The 25231-nt window shown below is 41.0% G+C and overlaps 1 protein-coding gene across 1 annotated transcript in view; it reads right to left on the reverse strand.

Annotated features, from left to right (window-relative positions):
* LOC104612468 (ion channel POLLUX-like protein, putative (DUF1012)) overlaps nucleotides 1-25231 on the reverse strand; it is a 153338-nt gene that overhangs the window by 69973 nt on the left and 58134 nt on the right. Inside the window, exons 6-9 of the mRNA XM_088895082.1 lie at nucleotides 805-880; nucleotides 563-661; nucleotides 313-467; nucleotides 100-204 (exon numbers count right to left, since the gene is read on the reverse strand). Coding sequence (XP_088751208.1) covers nucleotides 100-204; nucleotides 313-467; nucleotides 563-661; nucleotides 805-880 — 435 coding nt within the window. The remainder of the gene's footprint in view (nucleotides 1-99; nucleotides 205-312; nucleotides 468-562; nucleotides 662-804; nucleotides 881-25231) is intronic.

Raw genomic sequence — 25231 nt, forward strand, 5'->3', positions numbered from 1 at the left:
CTGCAGATTTCTACTAAGAGCAAAGAAAGGAAAGAAATTTTTGTCTAATCAGGTATCCACACAAGAAGGGAAAATAGATCAACCAAAAGTATGCTTTACCTCTTTGTAAGGACATCAATGTGATTAAGATCTTTGGCAATATTGTCTGCAAGCTTGTCCATCTGCTTCCTTGGAAGATCAGACATAAGCAGAATTCTTTGCCTCCTTTAATTGACACATGAAAGTAATTCAAAATAATTAGTACCTCAAAAGTCTAAACTGAATTTACTGTACTAATATAGACTTTGTAATTTCTATTTAAGAAACAATTACCTAGCTGTAGCAGTACCCAGGCGGACTGCAAACTCATGATACTTGTTCAGCTGCTTTAGTATAAAATTCAGATGGCTGCTTACTCCACAAATAATAATATGATCACTCTCCATGACTTGCATTTGAGCTCCTTCTCTGATTTTTTGCATGTTATTCTGTCCAGGTGCTAGTAATTAGGATGCTATTTTACAATAAGTTAGCATTTTTACTTTCTCTTGCTTCAACAAATGCTTCAAGTAAAAGAACCTACCCTGAATTGTTCTGTCATTGTGCTCAACAAACGGGAATAGAATAGTATGCCCCATATAGCAAGAACAAAACCAATAACACGTTCAACACGTGTTCTTTGCTGTCATGCAACAAGAGGCCAGTCTGGAACTGTCAGCTCTATCCTTGTCTTATTTGCTAATTTAGCAAGGCAAAAGCAACAGAAGTTTCCATGAAGATTGACTTCAGCAAACAAAATGCTAAGTTCATGAGACGATATCATACTTTTAAGTGTGTTGATGAGGAACAAAGGCATGCCCAAGCTTCCCAAAAACAGTCCTCAAGAGATTGTGTATTGCCCCTGGGTCAACACAGAATGTATCCTAATTATAACATTAAATGAACAAAGAGGAAATTGAAAAAGAATGTAACACAGAATGTTTCCTAATAGATTATAAACTGGCAGAGAAAAATGGAGAACTATTTGAATACCTATTTACATTGCTGAATCAAGGTAAAGAGTTTTAATAAGTAGAGATAAGAAACTTAAAAAGAACAACAATTTTACAAGCTTCCCTATATGTAGGAATTATGGAAAGAAACAAAGTCAAGTTCAAGAATCAACCCTCAAATTGGAGATGTCAAAACCAGTACTCTAAAACTCTTTGATGAATCCATCAAATAGGGTATATACATATCAATTTGAGCCTTCAGTGTCCTCAAAAGCATGTATTTGGAATCTGGCCTTCAAGTAGTCTCCTTTTTCCAGCCCATTTCTTGCACCTTTTGGCTCTGATAATTTTTTGTAATAGCCATTACTAAAGAGTTGCATTATTTTAGGTGGATTTGTGTGTATGTGATGTGAGAAAGTTGAGAAGAGAGGAACAAAGGAATTGTAAGAGAAAAGAAGAGAAATGGATATGTAGGTTGATTGATTGACTCGTATGGCCTTTCTCTCAATATTTTATTAAGTTAAAATAAATGAGGGAAAAGACATTTTCAAGCAATATAAGGACAGATCAGCATTGGATACATGAAAACCAAATACCCATAAAATTTTAATTCAACATTCCCCATCAGTTGGTGCAAAGATATCAATCACGTCCAACTTGGTAATGATTTTATGCAGACAGATCTTGCTCACTTCTTTGGTAAGAATATCTGCTAGCTATAATTGGATAGCAAAATATGGTTTACAGATCTATCCTGTGAGAAGCTTTTCCTGTATAAAATGACAATCCACCTTAATGTGTTTGTTTGATAATTTTTTTGAAGATAAAATAAAATAAATTTTATTAAATCAAAAAGCAAATACAAGGAAGGTGATAAGCAATCACCTGAGAGGAAGCAAAACCCAGAGAACCAAGCAAAGAAACCCCAATCTCCAAAAAAGAAACCACCCCAAACATAGAATAATCCTTTCGGCCCAGCTAAAAGAAAAAAACACACTGCAACACTAGGCAAAACCCAAACCCTACAAACCAATATCGACACCGCCGGAAACCCATCTCTACTTCCAACTCCCAACCAAAACTCCCACTCAAAAACTCTTCTTATCAGCTTTTTGAGAACAATCTTCTAGTTATCTTTTCTCTGATATTTTGTGTTTTTTGATGAGCTTATTAGGCCCAATACCATATAAGCCTCCTTTTATCCGTGCAAAGACTTTTGAAACTGGAACTTGCTGCTGACTTTTTCTGTTCTTTTGAGCTCTGAATCTTCTAACTGTATTAAGTGTTTTCACGGCCTCTTCCAGACTCCCCTCCAGCTTTTCCCTGAATTTCCTTCTCTACATTCTTCTAAGGGTAAAGTTCTATACTTCTTCCTTCTGTAAATTCAAACTCCATCTCCAATCTTATCTCCTTCCTCCTCCCTTCCCTTTTCCTCAATCCCTAATCTTTCTTCCCTCTTTTCTTCTCAATTTAGTCATTTTCCACTTCTCCTGCTCCCTTCCCCACTAATTCTTCCACAGCTCTCATTTCCTTTACTCGTATAGAACCAATCACCTCATCTCCGTGATTGATTTCCCCCTCATCTTCTGCTCTATTTTCATCCCTCTTCAGTAAAACCTTAGTCGCCTTTCTTCCATTCTCTTCTTCAACTACTGTCTTTTTCTCTCACCAATCATCCTTTTCAACTCTTTCCTGAACTCCTCCCTCAACATCAGTGACGTCCAGTATGTCTTTGTCATCCTCCCCTTCCTCTTGAGGGCTGGATTATGTGCTATACTGATAGCAGTCTTTTTTATATAGGTCCTTTAGCAACAAAGCCTAGCACTCCAATAGTGTCTTAAGCAACAATGCTTCACAAATTCCATATGCCATATATCTAAATTCAGTATCCACACTAGACCTAGCACCCATGGGACTGTTTCTTGCTGTGCCATGTGACTAAATTTCCTCCCACAAAGAGACGATAATTTTGAGTTGAACTCTAGTCAATGACAGATCCAGCCCAATAATATATGTATGCCTCAATACAAAGGTTTCCATGGTTGGAAAATAAAATACCCCTACCACATGAAGACTTCAGGTAGCACAACATTCAACGAGCAGCCTCAAAAAAGATACACAACTACAACAGAGGATAGTTGGAAGTCAAGATGGCAAGCGAATGGCATATGTGTAGAAGAGAGGATAGTTGGAAGACTAAAAGGGAGCTAAAAGGGAGATCAAGAGAAATACATATACAGATTTCTTAATCTTCTATTATTCAATATATACAATTATTTTATTATAGTTTTTTGAGTCTCAATTTACAACTGTACTTCCTCTAACGATCCATGAAGTTTTATCAACAAATTCTATGCTCTTAGTAAATTTCCCTGATTTATTTAGTTTTTCTATAATTCTTATCAAAATAAGCAAAATATCCCCAAAAATTCCTAATCTCCACATGGTGAAAAGTACATTGATATTGAAATTTGACCACAGTTTTCAAAAGCCCAAATGCTTTTGTTTTCTATGTTACTCTCCTTAATGTTTATAACTGGCCTAAATTTGCCAACTAATCACAATAGCGAGAGTAACAAATTAATTGGAAAAATTTTTAAAGCATTACAAAAAAAAAACAAGGATCCACCCAAGGATATAATAGAAATATTGAATACAAACAACCAGACAACCAAAGTATCAAAATATATCACATCCATGTTTTGCAATCACTATCCAATTTTATGTCAAGTCTGCATTTTTTTGGCTCTTTTAGAACCATGCGGCAGTGCCTAATACATGTATGGGAGCAATAAACCATATAATCCTTGGAAACATCTTATTGTTGCCTCAAAGATCCTCCTATTCCTTTCATTTCATAAACCTTAGAAAACAGCAAAGAGGGTAATCCACCAAAAAATTAACCCCATCTCCTCAAAGACGATATCAAACCATTGTTGGATCATGGAGAACAGGATGAAGGAAGCTTCCGAAGTTCCAACAACATTGGCAGTGAATAGGAAAAATTCTAGAAATCTTGTGAATTGAATAGATACCAAACTATTCTGAATAATAATTTGCTTTTCATAAAACAATACTTAACAGATATGTTGGTTCGGCTGGTTTAGTGTTTATGTTAGTCATATTTGTGTCTTAAGTTCTTAGTTATTGGGCCTAAAATCTTCTTCTTCTTCTTCTTCTTCTTCTTCTTCTTCGCCTCTTTTCCCCTCTTCTCTATTCCTTTTTTTTTTCCTCTCTCTCTCCTATCTTGGCCGCTGTGAAGAAACCCTAGGGCTGACCGTAGAACACAGCAAGGTCTGTATCTAGGGTTTCCCTTGGTTGCAGGGCCCAAGGGGAGCTGATGCCCTACTAGATACCCTGCAGCTGGTAGAAGCCATTCGATTGCAAAGAGAGATCTGTGTGAAACAGATCTAGGTGGAAGGACTGAATTAGACAGTCCTAGTATAGATCGTAAGGGTGGCCACTGTTGGACAGTTTTTGTATGCCCTTAGCTTCAATCAGTTTTGATGTACTTTTGATATTTAATGTAAATAAATGAAGTACATGTTTGATTCATGTTGTGTGGTATACTTCTGTGTAAGACCCTAAAACTGGACACTTAATGAGACTTGTGTTGGTTTTGAATGTTCACAGCCGTTGGATAAGTCTGGGGAGATTTATCCTGCCAAGGCTGACACTGGTGTGCTGCCAACTGTTGGGGTGGCTTGTCTCAGCCGCCAGGGTGAGACCCAAGGCACATGCAGTGTAGGATTAATTGAACCCTTGAACCGGACCAGATTTCCAGTATTGCCCTGGACATTGGAGATTGATGGGCAAAACTGGAAAGTTACACCTGACCCCTAGACCCGATTATGGTACTACACTAGGTGTCGGATTGGGATGTCTTTGATATGCCAATCAGTGAGATCCTTAGCGGGGGTCAAAACCTGGGTATGTTGGGACAGTCTGAGAATTCATCTGAGTGGGTGATCATAGTGACGGGATCAGCCCCTTTGTCGGACAAAGGTAATGATCGGGGATGCACTCTCTCTGATAGAAACCAAACTGCCGGCAGTTGATTTCAATCGTTGGAATTTTGTTTTGCAAAATTTATATATATGATATATATTTAAGTAAGGTTTCAAAATGTTTGCAAATGGTTTTAATTCCCGGGATCCATGTAAGAAGAGAGTGCAGCACTGTTCCTTGCAGCCGAGGGAGAGGTCCTCTCTTGTCGAGCAGTGCTTGATCATTATGGGTTGAGAGGTTAAGTGTAAGGCCATTTGGGATGATACCTGATGGGCTAATCTTGCACCTGCCCACAGTCCCTGGGTTTTTATAAGATGGCTTGGCCCAGGGACCACTTAGTGTAAGTGTTGGGCCCATAGGGTCCATGTGATGGGCTCAGGGGGTTCATTGGGCTTTCCAGTGAATTCGGCCAGGCCTTGTAACAGAGGCTGGGCCGAACCCATGTGGCTGGTGTGTAGATCAATGCTTGGGTCTCACGCCATACAAAGAAGCCCAATTGGGTAGCAGTTTGGAAGACTTTTGAGCACATAACCTTATTGGGCCTAAAGCCCATTTCGAACTGGGCTGATTTGATCAGTCATTATTAAGGGGCGAATCTGAGATTAGGATGAGCCCAAAAGCTTATCTAATCTGCAGATAGGATTAAGAAGAGTCCTAATCCAAATACTGATCTGGATAAGGGGCAACTCTTGATATGATTAGGAAATTCTTTCTTAATCATTAAGCAACTGGAGGAAACCCTAATCGAATTACAAGAATTCGAACACTAGGGAGACAGAATACAACCTATAGTTTTGTGAGATAGGATCTCATAAACCCTAGAGAAGAAAAGCAGTTCACCACCTTGTTCTCCAGTTTCCTCCTGTTGCAGCCGCCACCATCTGTCACAGTTCATTTTCTCTGCCAGAGAAAGATCAAGAAATGTTCTTGATATCAGTCTTTCTTGAAAGGCTGATTCGGTTTTGGTGCTCATTATCATCCAAAGGATTCTTGTGAAGGATTCAGTGTGTAGGACGCACCCTGCTGGTTCTATTCCACAGTTGTTGTGTCATTTTCAGCAGGAGCAAATCTTGGTTCCTTCTTTAGGCATGAACACCAACTTTGGGAGAAATTTTTTTCTCTGGATCAGGTATAATTACTCCCTTCACTTTTGGTTCAGATCTGATTCGGTTCTGGTTCAAGTATGATCCTTGAATCTTGATTCTAAAATTAGGGAATGCGATTCCCAGTTGAAAGGTAGGTAGAAAATTTTTGAAATTCGCCCCACCCATTCCGCAACTGTTTTGGCGTCCATACGATGGATTCTACCATCCCTTTCAGCCACAGTCTACGACAGCAGAAGTCAAAGCCCAGTCTAGTCCAGAAGAGTTCAACATAGTACAGAGGTGGATTGTTCTTGGTTTCAGACCTATTACGAGGGGGGTTCTCAGACTTGTAACAACTTCGGTAAGTCTGAAATCGTGTTCTTTGTACTGAGTTTTCAATTGTAATCACTATAAGAGGAAGGAGATGTGTTAGACAGTGTATGCCCTTAGCTCCAATCAGAATGATGTACCTTATGACATTTAATGTAAATGATCAAAGTACATATTTGATTCATGTTATTATGGTGTGTTTCTGTGTAATACCCTTAAACTGGACACATATGAGACTCGTGTTAATTTAGAATCTTCACAGCCGTTGGATAGATCTGGGGAGATTTATCCTGCCAAGGCTGACACTGATGTGCCGCCAAGTTGGTTCGGGTGGCTTGTCTCAGCTGCCAGGGTGAGACCTAAGGTACATGCAGTGTGGGTTTTCTTGAAACCCTGAACCGGACCAGAATTCCAATATTACCCTGGACCTTGGAGATAGATGGGCAAAACTGGAATGTTACACCTGACCCCTAGATTCGATTATGATACTGCACTAGGTGTCAGATTGGGTTGTCTTTGATATGCCAATCAGTGAGATCCTTAGAGGGGGTCAAAACCTAGGTATGTTGGGACAATCCGAGAATTCATCTGAGTGGGTGATCATAGTGACAGGATCAGCCATTTTGTCGGACAAAGTGAATGATCGAGGATGCACTCTCTCTGATGGAAACCAAAGCTGCCGGCAGCCGATTTCAATCGTTGAAATTTATTTTGCAAAATATATTTATATAGAGATATACATATATATATTATGGTTTCAAAATGTTTGCAAAAGGTTTTAATTCCCGGGATCCATGTGAGTAGAGAGTGCAGCACTGTACCTTGCAGCCGAGGGAGAGGTCCTCTCTTGTCGGGCAGTGTTTGATCATTATGGGCTGAGAGGTCAAGTGTAAGACTATTGAGGGTAATACCTAATGGGTTAATCTTGCATCTTCCCACAGTCCTTGGGTTTTTATAAGGTGGCTTGACCCAGGGACCATTTAGTATAAATGTTGGGCCCATTAAGAGCCCATGGTGATGGACTCAGGGGTTCACTGTATCCTACAGTGAATTCAGCCAGGCCTTATAACAAAGGTTGGGCTGAACCCATGTGGCTGATGTGTAGATCAATGTTTGGGTCCCATGCCATACAAGGATACCCAACTGGGCAGCAGTTTGGAGGATAAGTGAGCACATGGACTTAATGGGCCTAAAGCCCAATTTGAACTGGTTTAATATGATTAATTAAAGAGGGGTGGTTCCGGGATTTAGATCAGCAGATAGGATAAGGGATTGTCCCTATCCACTCAGAGATTCTAGATCCAAATAGAGATTTGGATCAGGAAACTCCTAATTAGATTAGGAGGGCTGATCTTTATCTACAGATAAGATAAGGGATTATCCTTATCTCTTAAAGAGAGTCCAGATCCAAATACAAGATTTGGATTAGGATGCTCCTAATGGGATTAGGAGAACCTCTCTTTAAGGCTATAAATAGAGGAGGAGAGTGAACCCCAATTCATCCTTCAAGATTACTGATTCAAAAGAGAAGACAGCTGCAGTTGGACTGACGCCATCTTCTGCTCTTGCCTTCTCATGTTGTTGCCGCCATTTCCAGTTCGATCTCCACCAGTAGGAGCGATCAAGAAAGGTTCTTGATATCAGTTTTTGGGAGAAAAAATGATCTAAAGTCGTGCTCACTCGCCCTCTATCAGATTCTTGGTGAAGAATCAGGTTCTTGCTGAAGAACCACCCTGCTGATTCTGCACCACCCTACGCTGTGTCATCTTCAGTGGGAGCAGTCTTTGGTGATCTCCTTGGGCGTGAATACCTTCATTGGGAGTTACTACTACTCTGTATCAGGTATATCCCTTTCCTACCTTTTGGTTTCAGATCTGATATGGTTTAAGGTTCAAGATTGATCCTTGAAAATGCAGTTTTCTAAAATAGGGAATGTGATACCCATATGGGAGAGAGAAATTTTTTAAATTTCGCCCAACCTACCTGCAGGGTTCGGCCATCCATGATGGATCTCTCATCCCTTCAAGATGTCTTCAATATCGGTAGAAGTGTCTTCTAGGGATAATAGAACTGGTGGGAGGTCTTCTAATCTGGAAAACCCAAATCTGCATAGCTTGCAGATCACCAGTGTAGTGTTGGATGAATATAACTTCAGAGAATGGTCTGTTTCAGCCATGCTCTTCATTACTTCCCGGGAACTTATGGGTTATTTAGATGGACAGAAGAAGGAACCTAAAGTGGGTAGTGTGGAGTACGCAATATGGCATAAGGAAAATGCTACTGTTATGTCCTGTCTGCTTGCTTCGATGACTCCAAGATTGGCCATGATTGTTCAACACTTTCCCACTGCTGCTAAGATTTGGGAGAAAGTGTTTAAAACTTATGGACAGAGAAAGAACAATGCAAGAATTTATAGGCTAAACCAAGACATTGCTGCATTGAGACAAGGAGATATGGCAGTTGCAACGTGTTTTGCAACCCTAGAAGGACTATGGGAAGAACTTGATCATCATCTTATTCTTGGTTGGGAGAATGTAAGAGACAAGGAGAGGCATGATAAACAAATTGAAGAGGGTAGAGCCTTTAAGTTCTTGGCTGGTTTAGACCCAATGTATGAGAGCATAAGGTTTCAAATTTTGGGAAGAGATGAAATGCCAGATTTACACCATGTCTACTATCTAGTAAGGAATGAATAGGTTAGGAGGAAAGAGATGCAAGTTGACACTCAAATACAGCCTGTTGAACATTCAGCCCTGATTTCTTCAAACCAAAAAGGGAGCAAGCATTCGGACAAGAGGCATCTTAAATGCACTCATTGTGGAGGTGAAAGGCATGTAAAAGAGACTTGTTGGGTTCTTTATCCTCGTCTGAAGCTAGGTGCATTAAGGAAAGACAAGAAACCCCAGAGGAATCAAACAACAAGTGGGAACCTTGTTACTAGTCACAGTGGTGATAGCTCGAAGAACACATCTACAGTTACACCTCCTCCCATGGGACAGACTGCTAATTCCCACACATCCGGGTCCTTGGATTTCACTGCTGATGAAGTAGAGGTCCTTAGCTGGGCCTTAACCCGTCTAAGGCTAATTCCCTTGCTTCCACCTCTCTTGCCAGATCAGGTATTGTCTCTGCTTATAGTGCAACTAGTTCTATAGAGTCTACTTCTTGGATTATTGATTCTGGTGCAACTGACCACATGACACACATGTCCTCTTTATTTTCTTCTTACCATTTGATGTCTGGCCAAGATAAGATGAGAGTTGCTGACGGTTCTCTCTCCACCATCTCTGGGAAGGGGGGGTTGACCTAAGCAAGGACTTCTCTCTTAAATCTGTTCTCCACGTTCCCAATCTTACTTCCAATCTCTTATCTGTTTCAAAGCTTACCAAGAATTTAAACTGTAGCATAACTTTCTTTCCTACTCATTGTGTCTTTCAGGACAGACTAACGAAGAGAACGATTGGGAGCGGTCATGAGTGTGGAGGTCTCTACTATTTTGATGTAGACATCAGTTCGGCCTTACAATCATCTGCTGCCAGTAGTCAGAATAATGAGGAATCAATAGCTAGGTTACACTTGTAGCATGCAAGGCTAGGTCATTTACCTTTTTCATCATTGCAAGGGCTGTTTCCTGAATTATTCAAGGGTATTTCAAGTCAAAGTTTATTTTGTGAAGTGTGTCAGTTGTCAAAACAATGTAGAACTCTTTATCCAATTTCTAGTAATGAAATTCAAGCTCCTTTTGATTTGGTCCATTCTAATGTTTGGGGCCCTTCACCTCTTGCTTCTGTAGATGGCTTTCGTTACTTTATCAGTTTTATTGATCACTGTTGACAGGTGTATTATATGTACTGTACGCAGGTTTAGTGCCTGTAGGGGTATTTTTGTAATTTTGTAGTCCTCTTGTGTTGTACGGCCAGTATAGTATAAATACAAATGCTTCACTCGCATGAAGCAGTTCTTTTTTGAGGCCTTAAGTCTGCAGCCTCTTCTTCTTCTTCTTCTTCTTCTGCTCAACATGGTATCAGAGCAGGACCGACTAGGCCTGGAAAACAACCAACTGAGGTCTCTCTTCACTACTGCGTAGAAGCTAAAGTCCTGATGCTCGAAGACAAGGAAGAGGAAGCATTCTCTAATGCTTCGATTAGTCTTCACTGCCGAGTAGGGTTCTACTACAAGAAAGCTGACTGTTCTACTTCCTAGCACAGAAAAGGGTTCTGCTTCATGTTTTCTGGGGTTGCTCGGCTAAGAAGACTGTAGAAAACCATCCCAGATGTACGAAGAAGGGTTCTGGCCTGCAAAGAAGATTGGGTCCACGAGTGTACTGCCTATTCACAGTTCGGGTGACCTGGGTACTGAACTGAAGTTTCTCTGTTTATGGTTCTCTTCTTGCACTTTTTCGATGGACTGTTAATGTCCAAAAAAATCTGAGTAGGGACTGTTCAGCTATTTTGTTTTCCCTCCTCCGACTGTGTGCTGCTCTATTCAGCTCTCTAAAAGACTCTTGTTGAACCCTAAACCCTAAGTGACTGTTTGGCTGCCCTGAAAAGTGGATATCAGCCGATTAGGTGTGTTGAACCATCATATGTATTGCTGTATTGCTGTTCCTACCGATTAGGTGTGGATATCAGCACTTGTATGGCTGTTCCTACTGTGAAGCTGCATGAAAGTTGTAAAATTGTAGGTCATTTAGACCTGGTTACACTGCAAGTGCAGTGTTCGTATATTGTTCTGTGGACTCCTACAAAGTGTAGGTCATACAAACTAGTACTGCAGCTGCAGTGTTTGTGTTTGGTTCTCTGTGAAACCGAAAATCAGAAAGTGCCTAGTTGGTGGACTGTAGCAGCTCTGTAAGGCAGTGTACCTTTGTTTTGAGTTCTTCTAAACCTAGAATCATGAATAAGGAAAGATTGTGGTGCACTAATTGTCAGAAGTCACGACACACCAAAGATACTTGTTGGGATCTCCATGGGAAACCAAAGTGGGCTCAGGATTTACCTAAGAAGCAAGGCTCATATGTAATTAGAAGACCCGGGCAACAAGGTACCAAGAAATACCACATGGCCAATATGGTTACTCGGGAGAATCAGCCCTCCACTTCTACTGTGACTCAAACACCACATGGCCAACATAGCTACTCTGGATCTGACCCAAGGGAGGATATTGTAAACTCCTTTCGTGACCATTTGGAGCTTTATGGTAGAGCAATTCGCCAGGTGGATGCTCCTCCCACCACCTCTTTTGCATCCACACCAGGTAATCCTGCCACAGCTTTCCATGCTGCTTCTCACAACCTTGACTCTCCATGGATCATCGATTCTTGAGCGTCAAAACACATGACTGGTATGTCCTCTTACTTTCAAACTTATCACCCTCTTTCCGGAAGAGATAAAGTGAGACTAGCTGATGGATCATACACTTCCATAGCTGGTCAAGGAACTTTCTCTCTTCCCCTCGGCCTTACTCTTTCTGATGTTCTTCATGTTCCAAAATTCCCTATGAATTTGTTCTCAATCAGTAGTGTTACAAACTCCTTAAACTGTTCTGTGACTTTTTTCCCTACCTATTGTGTGATTCAGGATCTGGCCTCGGGGAGGACGATTGGTAGGGGACGTATGGTTGATGGACTCTACATGATGGAGAATACGGCTGGCCTTCATGTTACAGAGTCTATGAGTCAGTTCAAAAAGAGTAAAATGTATTTGTAGCACTATCGTCTGGGTCATTTGTCTTTTGAGACCTTGAAATTTGTTTTCCCAGAACTGTGTAAGTCAATGTCTGTTTCTAATCTTTCTTGTCAAACGTGTCAGTTAAGCAAGCATCGTAGAACTCAATTTCCTCAAAGAAATAGTAAATCTGAGTTTCCTTTTCACATTGTGCATTCTAATGTGTGGGGCCCTGTTACTTTACCTTCTGAGAGTGGCTACAAGTACTTCATTACCTTCATTGATGATTAATCCAGATACACTTGGGTATATCCAATGCGAACCCGTGAGGAAGTACCAAAAATTATCCAAGATTTTCAGCGGTTGGTCTTCACCCAATTTCAGACCGAGATTCAAATATTTCAATCAGACAATGCAAAAGAGTTTTTTCATAGGGACCTCACGGAGTTCTTTGCTTCACATGGCTCTCTTCATCGGAGCTCTTGTGCCCGTACGCCACAACAAAATGGTGTGGCTGAACGGAAGAACCGACATCTACTTGAAGTGGCATGGGGTTTACTACTCCACATGAATGTTCCCAAACGATTTTGGCTTGAGGCTGTCCTTTGTTCTACATACCTCATTAACTGAATGCCCTCTCGTTGGTTAGAGTACAAAGCCCCACATCAGCTTCTCTTTCCTAAGGCCCCTCTTCTTTCTATCCCTCCTCGTGTTTTTGGTTGTCGGTGCTTTGTCCAAAACCTATCTCCCATCCAGGGGAAATTGGACTCTCGTGCTATCCCATGCATATTTCTTGGCTACTCATTCTCTCAGAAAGGGCATCATTGCTTTGATCCTGTTTCTCGGAGATTCTATGTCTCCATGGATATTACCTTCTTTGAAGATGAGCCCTTCTTTCCAGTTTCTCCTCAGGGGGAGTATAGGCATGAGGAGAAACTGGTTCAGCTTCCTCCTCTTCCTAATCCTTCTCCTTCTCCCCCTTCTCTTCCTAATCCTCCACCTTTCTATGTTTTTTCTCGTCGTCGTAAAGGCCAACCAAGTTCAAGAGCTGTGGGGAATCCAGAAGTTGTACCTCAAGTGCCATCAAACTCCTCGGGGGAAGATCATACTCTCTCAGGTAACTTGACTCCCAATGATGGTCCTGACCTCCCTGTTGCTAATGATCTTGACCTTCCTATTGCCCACAGGAAAGGTGTTAGGTTGTGCACTACGAAACACCCCATTTCCAACTTTGTTTCCTATGAGAACATCTCACATTCATTTCGTGTCTTCCTTACCTCCATTGACAGTATTCCTATTCCCAAGAATGTGGCAAAAGCTCTCTCAGTACCAGAATGGACAAATGCCATGAAGGAAGAAATTGATGCTCTTCATAAGAATGGCACGTGAGATCTTGTTGATCTCCCTAAGGGGAAGGATCCAGTTGGATGTAAATGGGTGTTCATTGTTAAGCATGGGGTTGATGGAACTGTGGAGAGGTATAAAGCTCGTTTAGTGGCAAAGGGTTTTACTCAAGTATATGGAGTTGTTTATGCAGAAACCTTTGCCCCTGTTGCCAAAATGAACTCTATTAGAGTACTTTTCTCACTTGCTGCCAATCTGAATTGGGATCTACATCAGCTCGACATCAAGAATGCCTTCTTGAATGGTGACCTTGAAGAAGAAATTTATATGGTTCAACCCCCCAGTTTTTTGGCTCAAGGAAGTGAACAAAAAGTGTGCAAGTTAAAGAAGTCTTTATATGGGCTGAAGCAATCACCAAGAGCTTGGTTTAGCAGATTTCATACTGCAGTTCAGCAGAGAGGAAACAAGCAATGTCAGTCAGATCACACACTGTTTGTAAAAAGGGTAGAAGGTAAAATGGCTGCCCTAATAGTATATGTGGATGACATAATTGTTACTGGTGACTGGAAGGATAAGATTCAAAGTTTGAAGGGCTTCTTTGCTACCCAGTTCGAAGTGAAAGATCTAGGACCTGCCAAATACTTCCTTGGAATTGAGGTTGCCCGATCAAAAAAGGGTATCTTCATCTCCCAAAGGAAATATGTCCTAGACTTGCTTAAGGACACTGGAAAGATTGGGGTTAAACCAGCTAACTCTCCCATTGACCCCAACCATAAGTTAAGTGACAGCCAAGGCGAACCTCTTAAGGATGTGAAGCAATTTCAGAGGCTTGTAGGGAGATTGTTGTACCTCTCTATGGCTCGTCCAGACATAGCATATGCTGTTGGTGTCCTCAACCAGTTCATGCATGCACCTAAGTCCACTCATCTTGAAGCAGCGGAAAGAATACTGCGGTATCTTAAGAAGTTCCCGGGTGCTGGCTTATTATTCCAGAAACATGGACATTTGAGAGTTGAAATTTACACAGATGCGGACTGCGCTGGATCTCAAAGTGACAGAAGGTCTACTAGTGGTTACTGCACCTTTGTAGGAGGGAACCTTGCTACTTGGAGGAGTAAGAAGAAAACCGTGGTAGCTAGATCTAGTGCTGAAGCTGAGTACCGTGCAATGGCACACGGAGTAGCTGAAGGTATGTGGATAAAGAATCTATTGGGAGAGTTGGGTTTTCCAGTAGACAAACCCATGACTCTACTCTGTGACAACAAGGCAGCTATAAGTATCTCTGCCAACCCGGTACTACATGATAGAACAAAGCACATTGAAGTTGACAAGCACTTTATCAGAGAGAAAATCATCACAGGCGAAGTATGCACTCCATACATTAGCTCTGAAGACCAACTAGCAGACATCTTTACAAAAGGGCTAAACCATTCCAGACACCAAGGTCTCTGTGACAAGTTGGGCATGATTGATATCTATGCTCCAACTTGAGGGGGAGTGTTGACAGGGGTATTTTTGTAATTTTGTAGTCCTCTTGTGTTGTACGGCCAGTATAGTATAAATACAAATGCTTCACTCGCATGAAGCAGTTCTTTTTTGAGGCCTTAAGTCTGCAGCCTCTTCTTTCTTCTTCTTCTTCTGCTCAACAATCACTATTCACGATGCACATGGATCTACTTGTTAAAAGGACGTGATGAAGTGCCACGGATAACCATGGCATTTTGTAAAATGATTGAAACTCAATTTGACAAGAAGATTAAGCAATTCCGTTCAACAATGCTGCTGAATATTTTGAAAGATCCTTGAACCTGTTCATGGAGGATGCAGGCATGCTACACCAGTCATCTTGTGCTAGTACCCCTCAACAGAATGGGGTTGCTGAGCGCAAAAATAGACACTTATTGGAGACTGCTCGAGCTTTATTATTTTAGCACAAGGTTCCCAAGCACTATTGGTCTCAAGAAGTCCTTACCGCATCATATCTGATAAATTGGATGCCATCCAAGGTGTTGGGTATGAAAACTCCTTTCTCTGTCTTTTGTCCTAATCTTCCAGACTTTCCTCTTCCACCTAGAGTCTTTGGTTGTGTATGTTTTATTCATGTAAAGGATCCAAAGAAGACCAAGTTGGATCCTAGGGCTACGAAAGGAATCTTTCTAGGATACTCTCCTACATAGAAGGGTTACAAGTGTTATGATCCCCTTCCCAAGAAGAAATACGTCACAAAAGATGTGGTATTTTTTGAGTCTCAATACTATTTTCATTCTTCCCAGAATCCTCTTCATGGGGAGACTAGTGGGATAGAAGAGGATTCTTCTTCCCCCTCCTTTTTTGTGCATCTTTCTGCCTCGGGCCTTCCATCTTCTCCTCCGGATCCTCCTAGTTGTTGCATCCCAAGTGAATCTAGTGAGGCTCCCATTGAACCTGTTACCACTCTTGATGTTGCAGATGTAACTGAGGACACTAGTAGGCAACAAAAAGATATAAGAATCACCTACAACAGAAGAAAAAAAGACCCTCTAACTCATGGCAGCAACCAATCGGACTCGGATCAATCTGTCTCAACAACTCCAGGTAATCTTATCACTCATACTTCTGATTTGGATCTCCCTATTGCTCTTCGTAAGTCTACCCGTTCTTGTACTATCCGACACCCCAATGCTGAATTTGTTTCTTGCTCATGTTTATCTCCTCGTTATTATTCCTTTGTGTCTGCTCTCTCTTCCGTGCATGTCCCTACTAGGTACTCAGAGGCAGTGTCTGACCCAAGATGGAGAGAGGCTATGAATGAAGAAATGAAAGCCTTAATGAAAGCAAGGACTTGGGAATTAGTGGATCTACCAGAAGGGAAGAGCACTGTGGGATGCAAGTGGGTGTTCACTGTGAAGCATAGGGAGGACGGGTCCATTGAAAGATACAAGGCTAGACTTGTGGCAAAAGGGTTTACTCAAAAGGAAGGGATTGACTACAAAGAGACCTTTGCTCCAGTCGCAAAGCTCAACACAATTCGGGTTCTATTGTCATTAGCTGCAAACTTCTCATGGGAACTACATCAGTTGGATGTGAAGAGCGTTTCCTAAATGGCGATCTACATGAAGAGGTATTCATGGATCCTCCACCAGGTTATGGCTTTGATGGGAAAGTGTGTAAATTGAGGAAATCATTATATGGTCTTAAGCAACCTCCTCGAGCTTGGTTTGAGAAGCTTTGTGGGGCCATGAAGAGAATGGGATACACTCAAAGTGGTGCAGATCATACCTTGTTCATAAGGAAACAGGATAGCAGACTTACGGCACTAATCGTCTATGTGGATGATATGGTGATTACAGGGAATGATCTAGAAGAGATAAAAAGATTGAAGGAGTTATTGGCTTTTGAGTTTGAGATCAAAGACTTGGGCCATTTGAAATACTTCCTTGGAATTGAAGTTGCTAGGTCACAAGAGGGCATCTATATATGTCAATGGAAGTATGTCCTTGATCTTCTAGAGGAGACAGGTATGATGGGGAGTAGACCAGCAGATACTCCAATAGAACAAAACCATGGTCTACAGGAATCAGTAGGAGAGGACTACCTTAATAAAGAGATCTACCAAAAACTGGTAGGGAAGTTGATATATTTGTCTCTCACTCGACCAGATATTGCTTATGCTGTACATGTTGTCAGCCAGTTCATGCACTCTCCAAAGATTCCTCATATGAGAGCAGTGGAAAGGATTCTTAGGTACTTGAAGACTTGCCCAGGAAAAGGAATTTTGTTCAAAAAACAAAATAAAATTGAAATTGAAGCGTATACTGATGCAGATTGGATTGGTTCTAATGGAGACAGGAAGTCTACTTCTAGGTATTGCACGTTCGTTGGAGGGAATTTGGTTACATGGCGAAGTAAAAAGTAGAATGTGGTTGCTAGATCAAGTGCAGAGGCTGAATATCAAGCTATGGCTCATGGTGTTGCTGAACTATTGTGGCTTAGGACCCTTCTTGGTGAGCTCGGGATAAAGGTCGAGTGTCCTCTCAGGCTGTACTGTGACAACAAGGCTGCCATCAACATTGCAAATAACCAAGTGCAACATGATATGATGAAGCATATTGAGATTGACCGACACTTCATTAGAGAAAGGATAGTCTAAGAGGAACTCTGCATTCCTTATACTCCTTCCAAGATGCAGATTGTAGATGTGCTAACAAAAGGACTAGCTTCAACGAAATTCTTAGACTTACTTGGCAAGCTAAACACGACTGACATCCATGCTTATCTTGAGGGGGAGTGTTGGTTCGGCTGGTTTAGTGTTTATGTTAGTCATATTTGTGTCTTAAGTTCTTAGTTATTGGGCCTAAACTTGTTTAATTTTTTATTTGTCTAGGTGTCACATCACTAATCAGGGGCATTCTAGTCCATTCATGTAACATTACTTTGTAAACATCTATATAAGATTGTAGGGCCGGCTGAAGTGAGTAAGCCGCCATTCTCAAATCCTCTTCTCTTCTTCTTCTTCTTCTTCTTCTTCTTCGGTTGCTGTTTTCCAGCAAACAAGATATACTTTGTTTGATGAGTAAAAAAGCGACTTTATTACTATTAGGGTGGAGCAGCCTTGATATACATAGGGAGAATACCCAGCCCACTTGAGGAAGAGCAAAGAATTGGAATAAATGATAAGAATACAATGACTAGCTGTTAGGAACATAATGACAATTTCACAATAGAGGAATCTCTGCCTCAAAACCCCACTCTGGGTAGGGGTGGCTCTTGAAGTTTTCAGATGTGAATCAGTCCTCTAAAACTGATATAAACTTGGTTAAAATTAGAGAGAAAAGAAGAATAAAATTAGAGGACAGCAGCACAAAGGAAGAAAGTGAAGAAAAGAAGAGGAAGAAGAAGAAGAGTTTGATAATCTCATCTCTTCCCTCTTTAATCCGTTTGTTAAACTTCATTCTTTAGGCTAATTACAAGTATGCCCTTAAGAGGGTGGCCAGCTAGGCAGAAACATAAAGAGAACTTACAAAAAGAAATAACAGACCCATAAAGATAGGCCCATTAACAAACAAATAAATAAATAACACACTACAAGAATAGATACTAGGGCCCATTTAGCCAAGTCTCTCTACACTCCCCCCTCAAGCTGAGCATAGATGTCAATCATGCATAACTTGCTTATATAGTGTGTCAGTTTCCCTCTTGGAACTCCCTTGGTCAAAACATCACTCAACTATTCTTCTAAGCCGATAAATGGAAAGCAAACTTCTCCCAAGGAAACTCTTTCCTATATAAAATTGAAGGGATGAGAGATCCATCATATGGATGGCCGAACCCTGCAGGAAAGTTAGGTGAAATTTCAAAAATTTCTCTCTCCCATGTGGGAATCACATTTAGAAAACTACATTCTCAAAGATCAATCTTGAAACCAAACCAGACCAGATCTGAAACCAAAAGGGTATTACACAAAAACACACCATAATAACATGAATCAAATATGTACTTTATTCATTCACATTAAATGTCATAATGTACATCATTCTGATTGGAGCTAAGGGCATACACTATCTAACAAAAATGTCTAGCAACCTCAATGTGCTTAGTTTTGTCATGTTGAACAAGATTATGTGCAATATTGATAGTTGCCTGGTTGTCACAGTAGAGCATCATTGGCTTCTCATAGTCAACCCCCAATTCTTCTAAAAGTGATTGCAGCCACAGTAATTATGACACACCATGTGCCACTGCCCTGTATTCTGCTTCAACAGAGGATCTAGAAACTACAGACTGTTTTTTACTCCTCCATGAAATAATGTTCTCTACCACCAAAGCACAATAACCCGAGGTGGATCTCCTATTATCAATACATCCTGCCCAATCAACACTAGTGTATGCTTCCAGCTTCATGTGTCCATGTTTGGCAAATAGAATGCCTTTCCTTGGAGTACCTTTCAAGTAACAAAGAACTCTTTTTGCAGCATATAAATGTGTATCTCTGGGAGAATGCATAAACTGACTAATAACACTCACTGCATGGGAAATATCCGACCGAGTCATGCAAAGATATAACAACTTCCCAAGCAGTCTCTAAAACACTCCCCTATCAGATAAAAGTTCACCATCTGTAGTAGAAAGCTTATGATTGGGATCAATAGGCGTGGAGGCCAATTTAGCACCAAGTTTACCAGTCTCTGCAAGGAGGTCAAGGACATACTTGCGCTGAGAAATGAAGATATCATCCTTAGATCTACCAACTTCAATTCCGAAGAAATACCTGAGATCTCCTAAATCCTTGATCTCAAATTTAGAGTTAAGAAACTTTTTGAATTTACTGACCTCCTGGGTGTCATTATCCATGACCACAATATCATCAATATAAACTATCAAAAAGGTCATCAAAGAGTCACTTTTTTTCAAGAATAAGGTATGGTTAGATTAAGTTTGTCTGTAACCAAATGAGACAAGAGCAGCCCTAAATCTCTCAAACCAGACCCGAGGAGACTATTTGAGATCATAAATGGGTTTCTACAGTTTATACACCTTCCCTTGCATTTTCTTTCCATACACTCCCGGAGGCAAAGGCATATAGACCTTTTCATGTAGATCTCCATTCAAGAAGGCATTTTTAACATCAAAATGATGGAGAGGCCATTCAAAAGTAGCAGCAAGGGACAACAAAACCCAGACTGAGGTCATCTTAGCCATAGGAGCAAAGGTCTCAAGATTGTCAATACCATACATCTAAGTGTAGCCTTTAGCAACCTGCTTAGCCTTAAACCTCTCAATAGAGCCATCAGAATGATATTTAATGGCAAATAAATATTTACAGCCCACTGGTTCCTTCCCTTCTGGCAAATCCACAATATCCCAGGTATGGTTCTTATGCAAAACATTCAGTTCAGCCATCATAGCATCCCTCCATTCAGGTTTAGATAAGGCTTCCGGTACAAACTTGGGTATCACATGGGAAGAAACAAAAGCAAGAAAAGAGTAGCAGGTAGGGAATAGAAGGATATAGGATAGGTGTTTAGAGATACAATGGGATGTACGCTTCCGCTCGCCCTTACGAAGAGCAATAGGAAGATCAAGGTCTAGGAAAGAAGTAGATGGATCAGAGGAAGGGTGACCAGTTACTTCAGTAATGATGGGAGGAGCAAGAGGCTCTTCTGCAGGAGTGGAAACAATTTTCCCATGTCTGAATCTGTGTCTTTGGTACCACGATTGGAGAAAAGGATGAGGAATAATTACAGGAGGATGAGGTGGAGGAGGAGTAGGAATATTGGAGGTATACCCAGTGGGAGAGGTGGACACCTCATCAGATGACTCAAAAGGAACAGGAAGAGGAACTGTTCAAGACATAGCAAAGGATTCCTCAGATTGCTCCCCCTCAAGAGTTATACTAAAGAAAGGAGTAGACTCAGCAAATGTGACATCCCGAGATACAAAGCGGGTGCCACTAACCGGATCAAAACAGCAATATCCCTTCTGTGTGGAGGCATATCCTAGAAAAACATATTTACGAGCCTTAGGTTCAAATTTGTGCCTTTGATGGCTGTGAACATGTACATAGCAGGTGCACCCAAAAACATAGAAAGGAAGAGAGAAGATATCCTCATCCCAAAAGAGAAGGCTAAAGGGGATTTTGAAGCCAAGAACCCGGGAAGGCATACTATTAATCAAAAAGGTAACAGTAAGGACAACATCGCCCCAAAATTTTATAGGAACATGGGATGCAAAAAGGAGGGATCTGGAAACCTCAACCATATGTCAGTTCTTTCTTTCCACCACTCCATTCTGTTGTGGAGTGTAGGAACAAGAACTTTGATGAATAACCCCAAAAGCTTCAAGATAGGATGAGAGGGTTTTCTCAAAATACTCCTTAGCATTATTAGAACGGAATATTTTGATTCGGGTGTTAAACTGGGTAAGAATAAGTTCATGAAATTTTTGCACAATAGTTGGTACTTCATCCCAGGAATTCATGAGATAAATCCAAGTGTAACGAGAATGTTCATCAATAAAAAGGATAAAGTACTTGTAACCCCCTATAGTAGGCAAATGATATGGCTCCCACACATCAGAGTGAACAATATGAAAAGGAGAAATGGATCTTTTATTGTTTACTGAATAAGATTGTCTACAATGTTTTGCCAGTTCACACGACTCACAATGAAGACGTGATAAAGACACTCCCTTAAACATATTTGGAAACAATGACTCAAAGCAAAAAAAGACAAATGACCAAACCGAAAATGACATAACATGACTTTGTCAACAAACTTTGACAAAATTGACTCCAAGGCTACTCCATGAGGTGGTCCAAGAATCCTATCGAGTGTGTCCAACAAGTATATTCCATTCACCTCATGGCCACTCCCAATCATCCTCTAAGATTGCAGGTCCTGAAAAACATAGTGAGTGGGAAAGAAGGTTATGCTACAATTCATGGATTTAGTTAAGTTGCTAACAGATAAAAGATTTGTATCAAGTTTGGGGACATCAAGGACAGAGGATAAAAAAAGGGTGTCAGAGGTCTTAATATCCTCCTAGCCAGAAATGGGAGCAAGAGACACATCAGCAAGAGATATTTTCTCTTTACCAGAGAGAAGGTGGTATGAACAAAAATGATTAGACAAGCTGGTCATATGAACTAATGCACCAGAATCAATGATCCAAGGGATTTTATGATTACCTAAAACTGAAGCATGGTTTGCAGAAGCACGAATACCTAAGTGAGCAAATGCGGATGATGATGATGTGTTGCTTGAAGAATGAGATGTAGAGACAGTGGCTTCCAAGTGATTTAACAACCTTCCATACTTTTCAAAATATGCCTTCATTGCTGTCAATTGTTCCATGGTTGACCTCTCTTCACTCTCCTTACTCCCTCCTTCGGGTACTGTGGCAACATTAGCTATCTTAGGCTTTCCTGTCTGATTGATCTTCTTAAAACTATTGTTATTCTTAAATCTGTCAGGTAGAAGATCAGGATGAAGCTTCTAGCAAGTGTCCTTAGTATGCCTCGGTTTCTTGCAGTATTACATACCAGCTCTTTCTTCTCTGTTGGACCCTTCGGCTTTATTCCAACACGTACAAAGTGTTCTGTAGGTGCACTCTATAACTGAACCTGTAGCTTACTCTCTTCACTAATTACCATAGCATATGCCTGGGCAAGAGTTACCTCATCCTTGGCTAGAATATTCTGCCTGATGATGTCAAACTCAAGGTTGAGTCTTGTAAGAAACTCAAAGACCCTGTTTTCATTCCACCAACTTCCTAAAAGTTTATGCATCCTTTGTACTCTCCCATACAACCATCTCCATAACATCAACTTCTTGCCATAGGGATATCAGCATAGAATAGTAGACTGCCACACTCTTCTCCCCCTTGTCTCAGGTTCTTCACATCACTTCTCAGCATGTAGGCTCTTGCAACATTCAACTTCTGTGAATAGGTTTCAGTAGTACTGTCCCAGATCTCCTTGGCTGAAGACATCCAGAGATAGTACTGACTGTTAGACAGTTATGCCCTTAGCTCCAATCAGATTGATGTACTTACTGACATTTATTGTAAATGAATGAAGTACATAATCGATTCATGTTATTATGGTGCGCTTCTATGTAATACCCTTAAACTGGACACTTATGAGACTCGTGTTAGTTTAGAATCTTCACAGTCGTTGGATAAACCTGGTGAGGTTTATCCTACCAAGGCTAACACTAATGTGTTGCCAAGAAGGTTGGGGTGGCTTGTCTCAGTTGCTAGGGTAAGACCTGAAGCGCATGTAGTGTGGGTTTGATTGAAACTCTGAACCGGACCATTTTCTAGTTATGCCCTGGACCTTAGAGACAGATGGGCAAAACTAGAAAGTTGCACCTAACCCCTAGACTCGACTATGGTACTGCACTAGGTGTAGGATTGGGCTGTCTTTGATATGCCAATCAGTGAGATCCTTAGAGGGAGTCAAAACCAGGGTATGTTGGGGCAGTCTGAGAATTCACCTGAGTGGGTGATCATAGTGACAGAATCAGCCCCTTTGTTGAACAAAGTGAATGATCGAGGAATGCTCTCTCTGATGGAAACCTAAACTGCTAGCAGTTGATTTCAAATTTGTTGAGATTTGGTTTGCAAAATATATTTATATAGAGATATACATATATATTATGGCTTCACAAAATGTTTGCAAAAGGTTTTAATTCCCGGGATCCATGTGAGCATAGAGTGCAACACTATACCTTGCAGCCGAGGGAGAGGTCCTCTCTTGTTGGACAGTATTTGATCATTATGGGCTGAGAGGTTAAGTGTAAGACCATTTAGGGTTTTTACCTGATGGGCTAATCTCACATAAGTCCATAGTCCTTGGGCCTTCATAAGGTGGCTAGACCCAGGGACCATTTAGTGTAGATGTTGGGCCTGCTAAAAGCCCATACTGATGGGCTCAGGGGTTCACTGTCTTCAGCAGTGAATTCGACCAGACCTTGTAACAGAGGCTGGACTGAACCCATATGGCTTTTGTGGAGATCAATGCTAGGGTCTCATGCCATACAAAGAGAGCCAAACTAGCCAGCATTTAAAAGAGAAAGTTTGCCATATAACTTAATGGGCTTAAAGCCCATTTCGAATTGGGCTTAAGTGATTTAATTAAATGGGGCGAATTAGGTTTATAATCCGATTAGGATCAGCAAGAGGATAAGATATGTCTTATCCACTTAAGAATCCAGATCCAAATATCAGATTTGGATCAAGAAATTCTTTCCTAATTGGATTAGGAAGCTGATCCAAAGAAGGTTATAAATAAGGGGGCAAACTCCTCAATTTAACACATTCAGCATTCTATAGTTTTCTCCCTCAGCACTTGCCGCCCCTACGCAGTTCGATCTCCACTCTTGGAATTGATCAAGATTAGATCTTGATATTGTTTCTTGCTAGAAGAATCAATCTGAAGTCATGCTCACAACCCCTTGCGTGATTCTTGCTGAAGAATTAGGGTTCTTTATGAAGAACCTCCTTGCTAATCCTGCCTCAACATATGTCATCTTCAGTGGAGATGGGTTTTGGTGACCTCTTTGGGCGTGAACACCTACGTTGGGAGTTACATACATTCCGTATCAGGTATATCCCTCTCCCTCTTTTGGTTTCAGATCTGATCCAGTTTGTTTCAAGAACGAACCTTGAAAGATGCAGTTTTTCTAAATTAGGGAATACGATTCCCAGATGGGAGAAAGAAATTTTTGAAATTTCGCCTAGCCACCCTGCATGGTTCGGCCATCCATATGATGGATCTCCCATCCCTTCACTGACTTATATGGGGATGCATAGATTTGACCAACCATTCTATGACTATATAGTTCTCCTACGTCCATTTCAAAAATTCAAGGTTTGTCTCTTCGAGTTTCACCTTACTGCCTATGACCAACCATCCTATGACTTAATTTTCCTCTACAACAGACATCAATCCTCATAGATTGTGCCCAAGCAAGGTAATTGGTTTCATCTAACTTAATTGTGGTCATACCAGTCAAAATGAAATCTACCAAGCCAAGCCCGGAAACCGGCACCTGCTTGAACTCACTTCCATATTGCTTCATTAACCAAACGAAAATAAAAAAACCAGAAATGTGGTCTTTATAAACTTACTTGAAGTCAAAACAGTACCCAAATGCTTGAAAACTAGGGTTTCACTATGCCCGGTTGTCGGGAAGAAAGAGAGAAGATGCAGCTGCTCCTACTAGAACTTCCCAATCTCTTCCAAAACTGAACTACCCTCTTTTAGAAGTCAAAAGACACCTCCCAAGCATAGAGCGTCACACCCAAAACTTCTCCTTTACCTGTAACTTTGAAAATCTCTAATCGG

The sequence above is a fragment of the Nelumbo nucifera genome, chromosome 1, assembly GCF_055504915.1.
Source record: "Nelumbo nucifera cultivar China Antique chromosome 1, China Antique-T2T, whole genome shotgun sequence".
Taxonomy (NCBI): domain Eukaryota; kingdom Viridiplantae; phylum Streptophyta; class Magnoliopsida; order Proteales; family Nelumbonaceae; genus Nelumbo; species Nelumbo nucifera.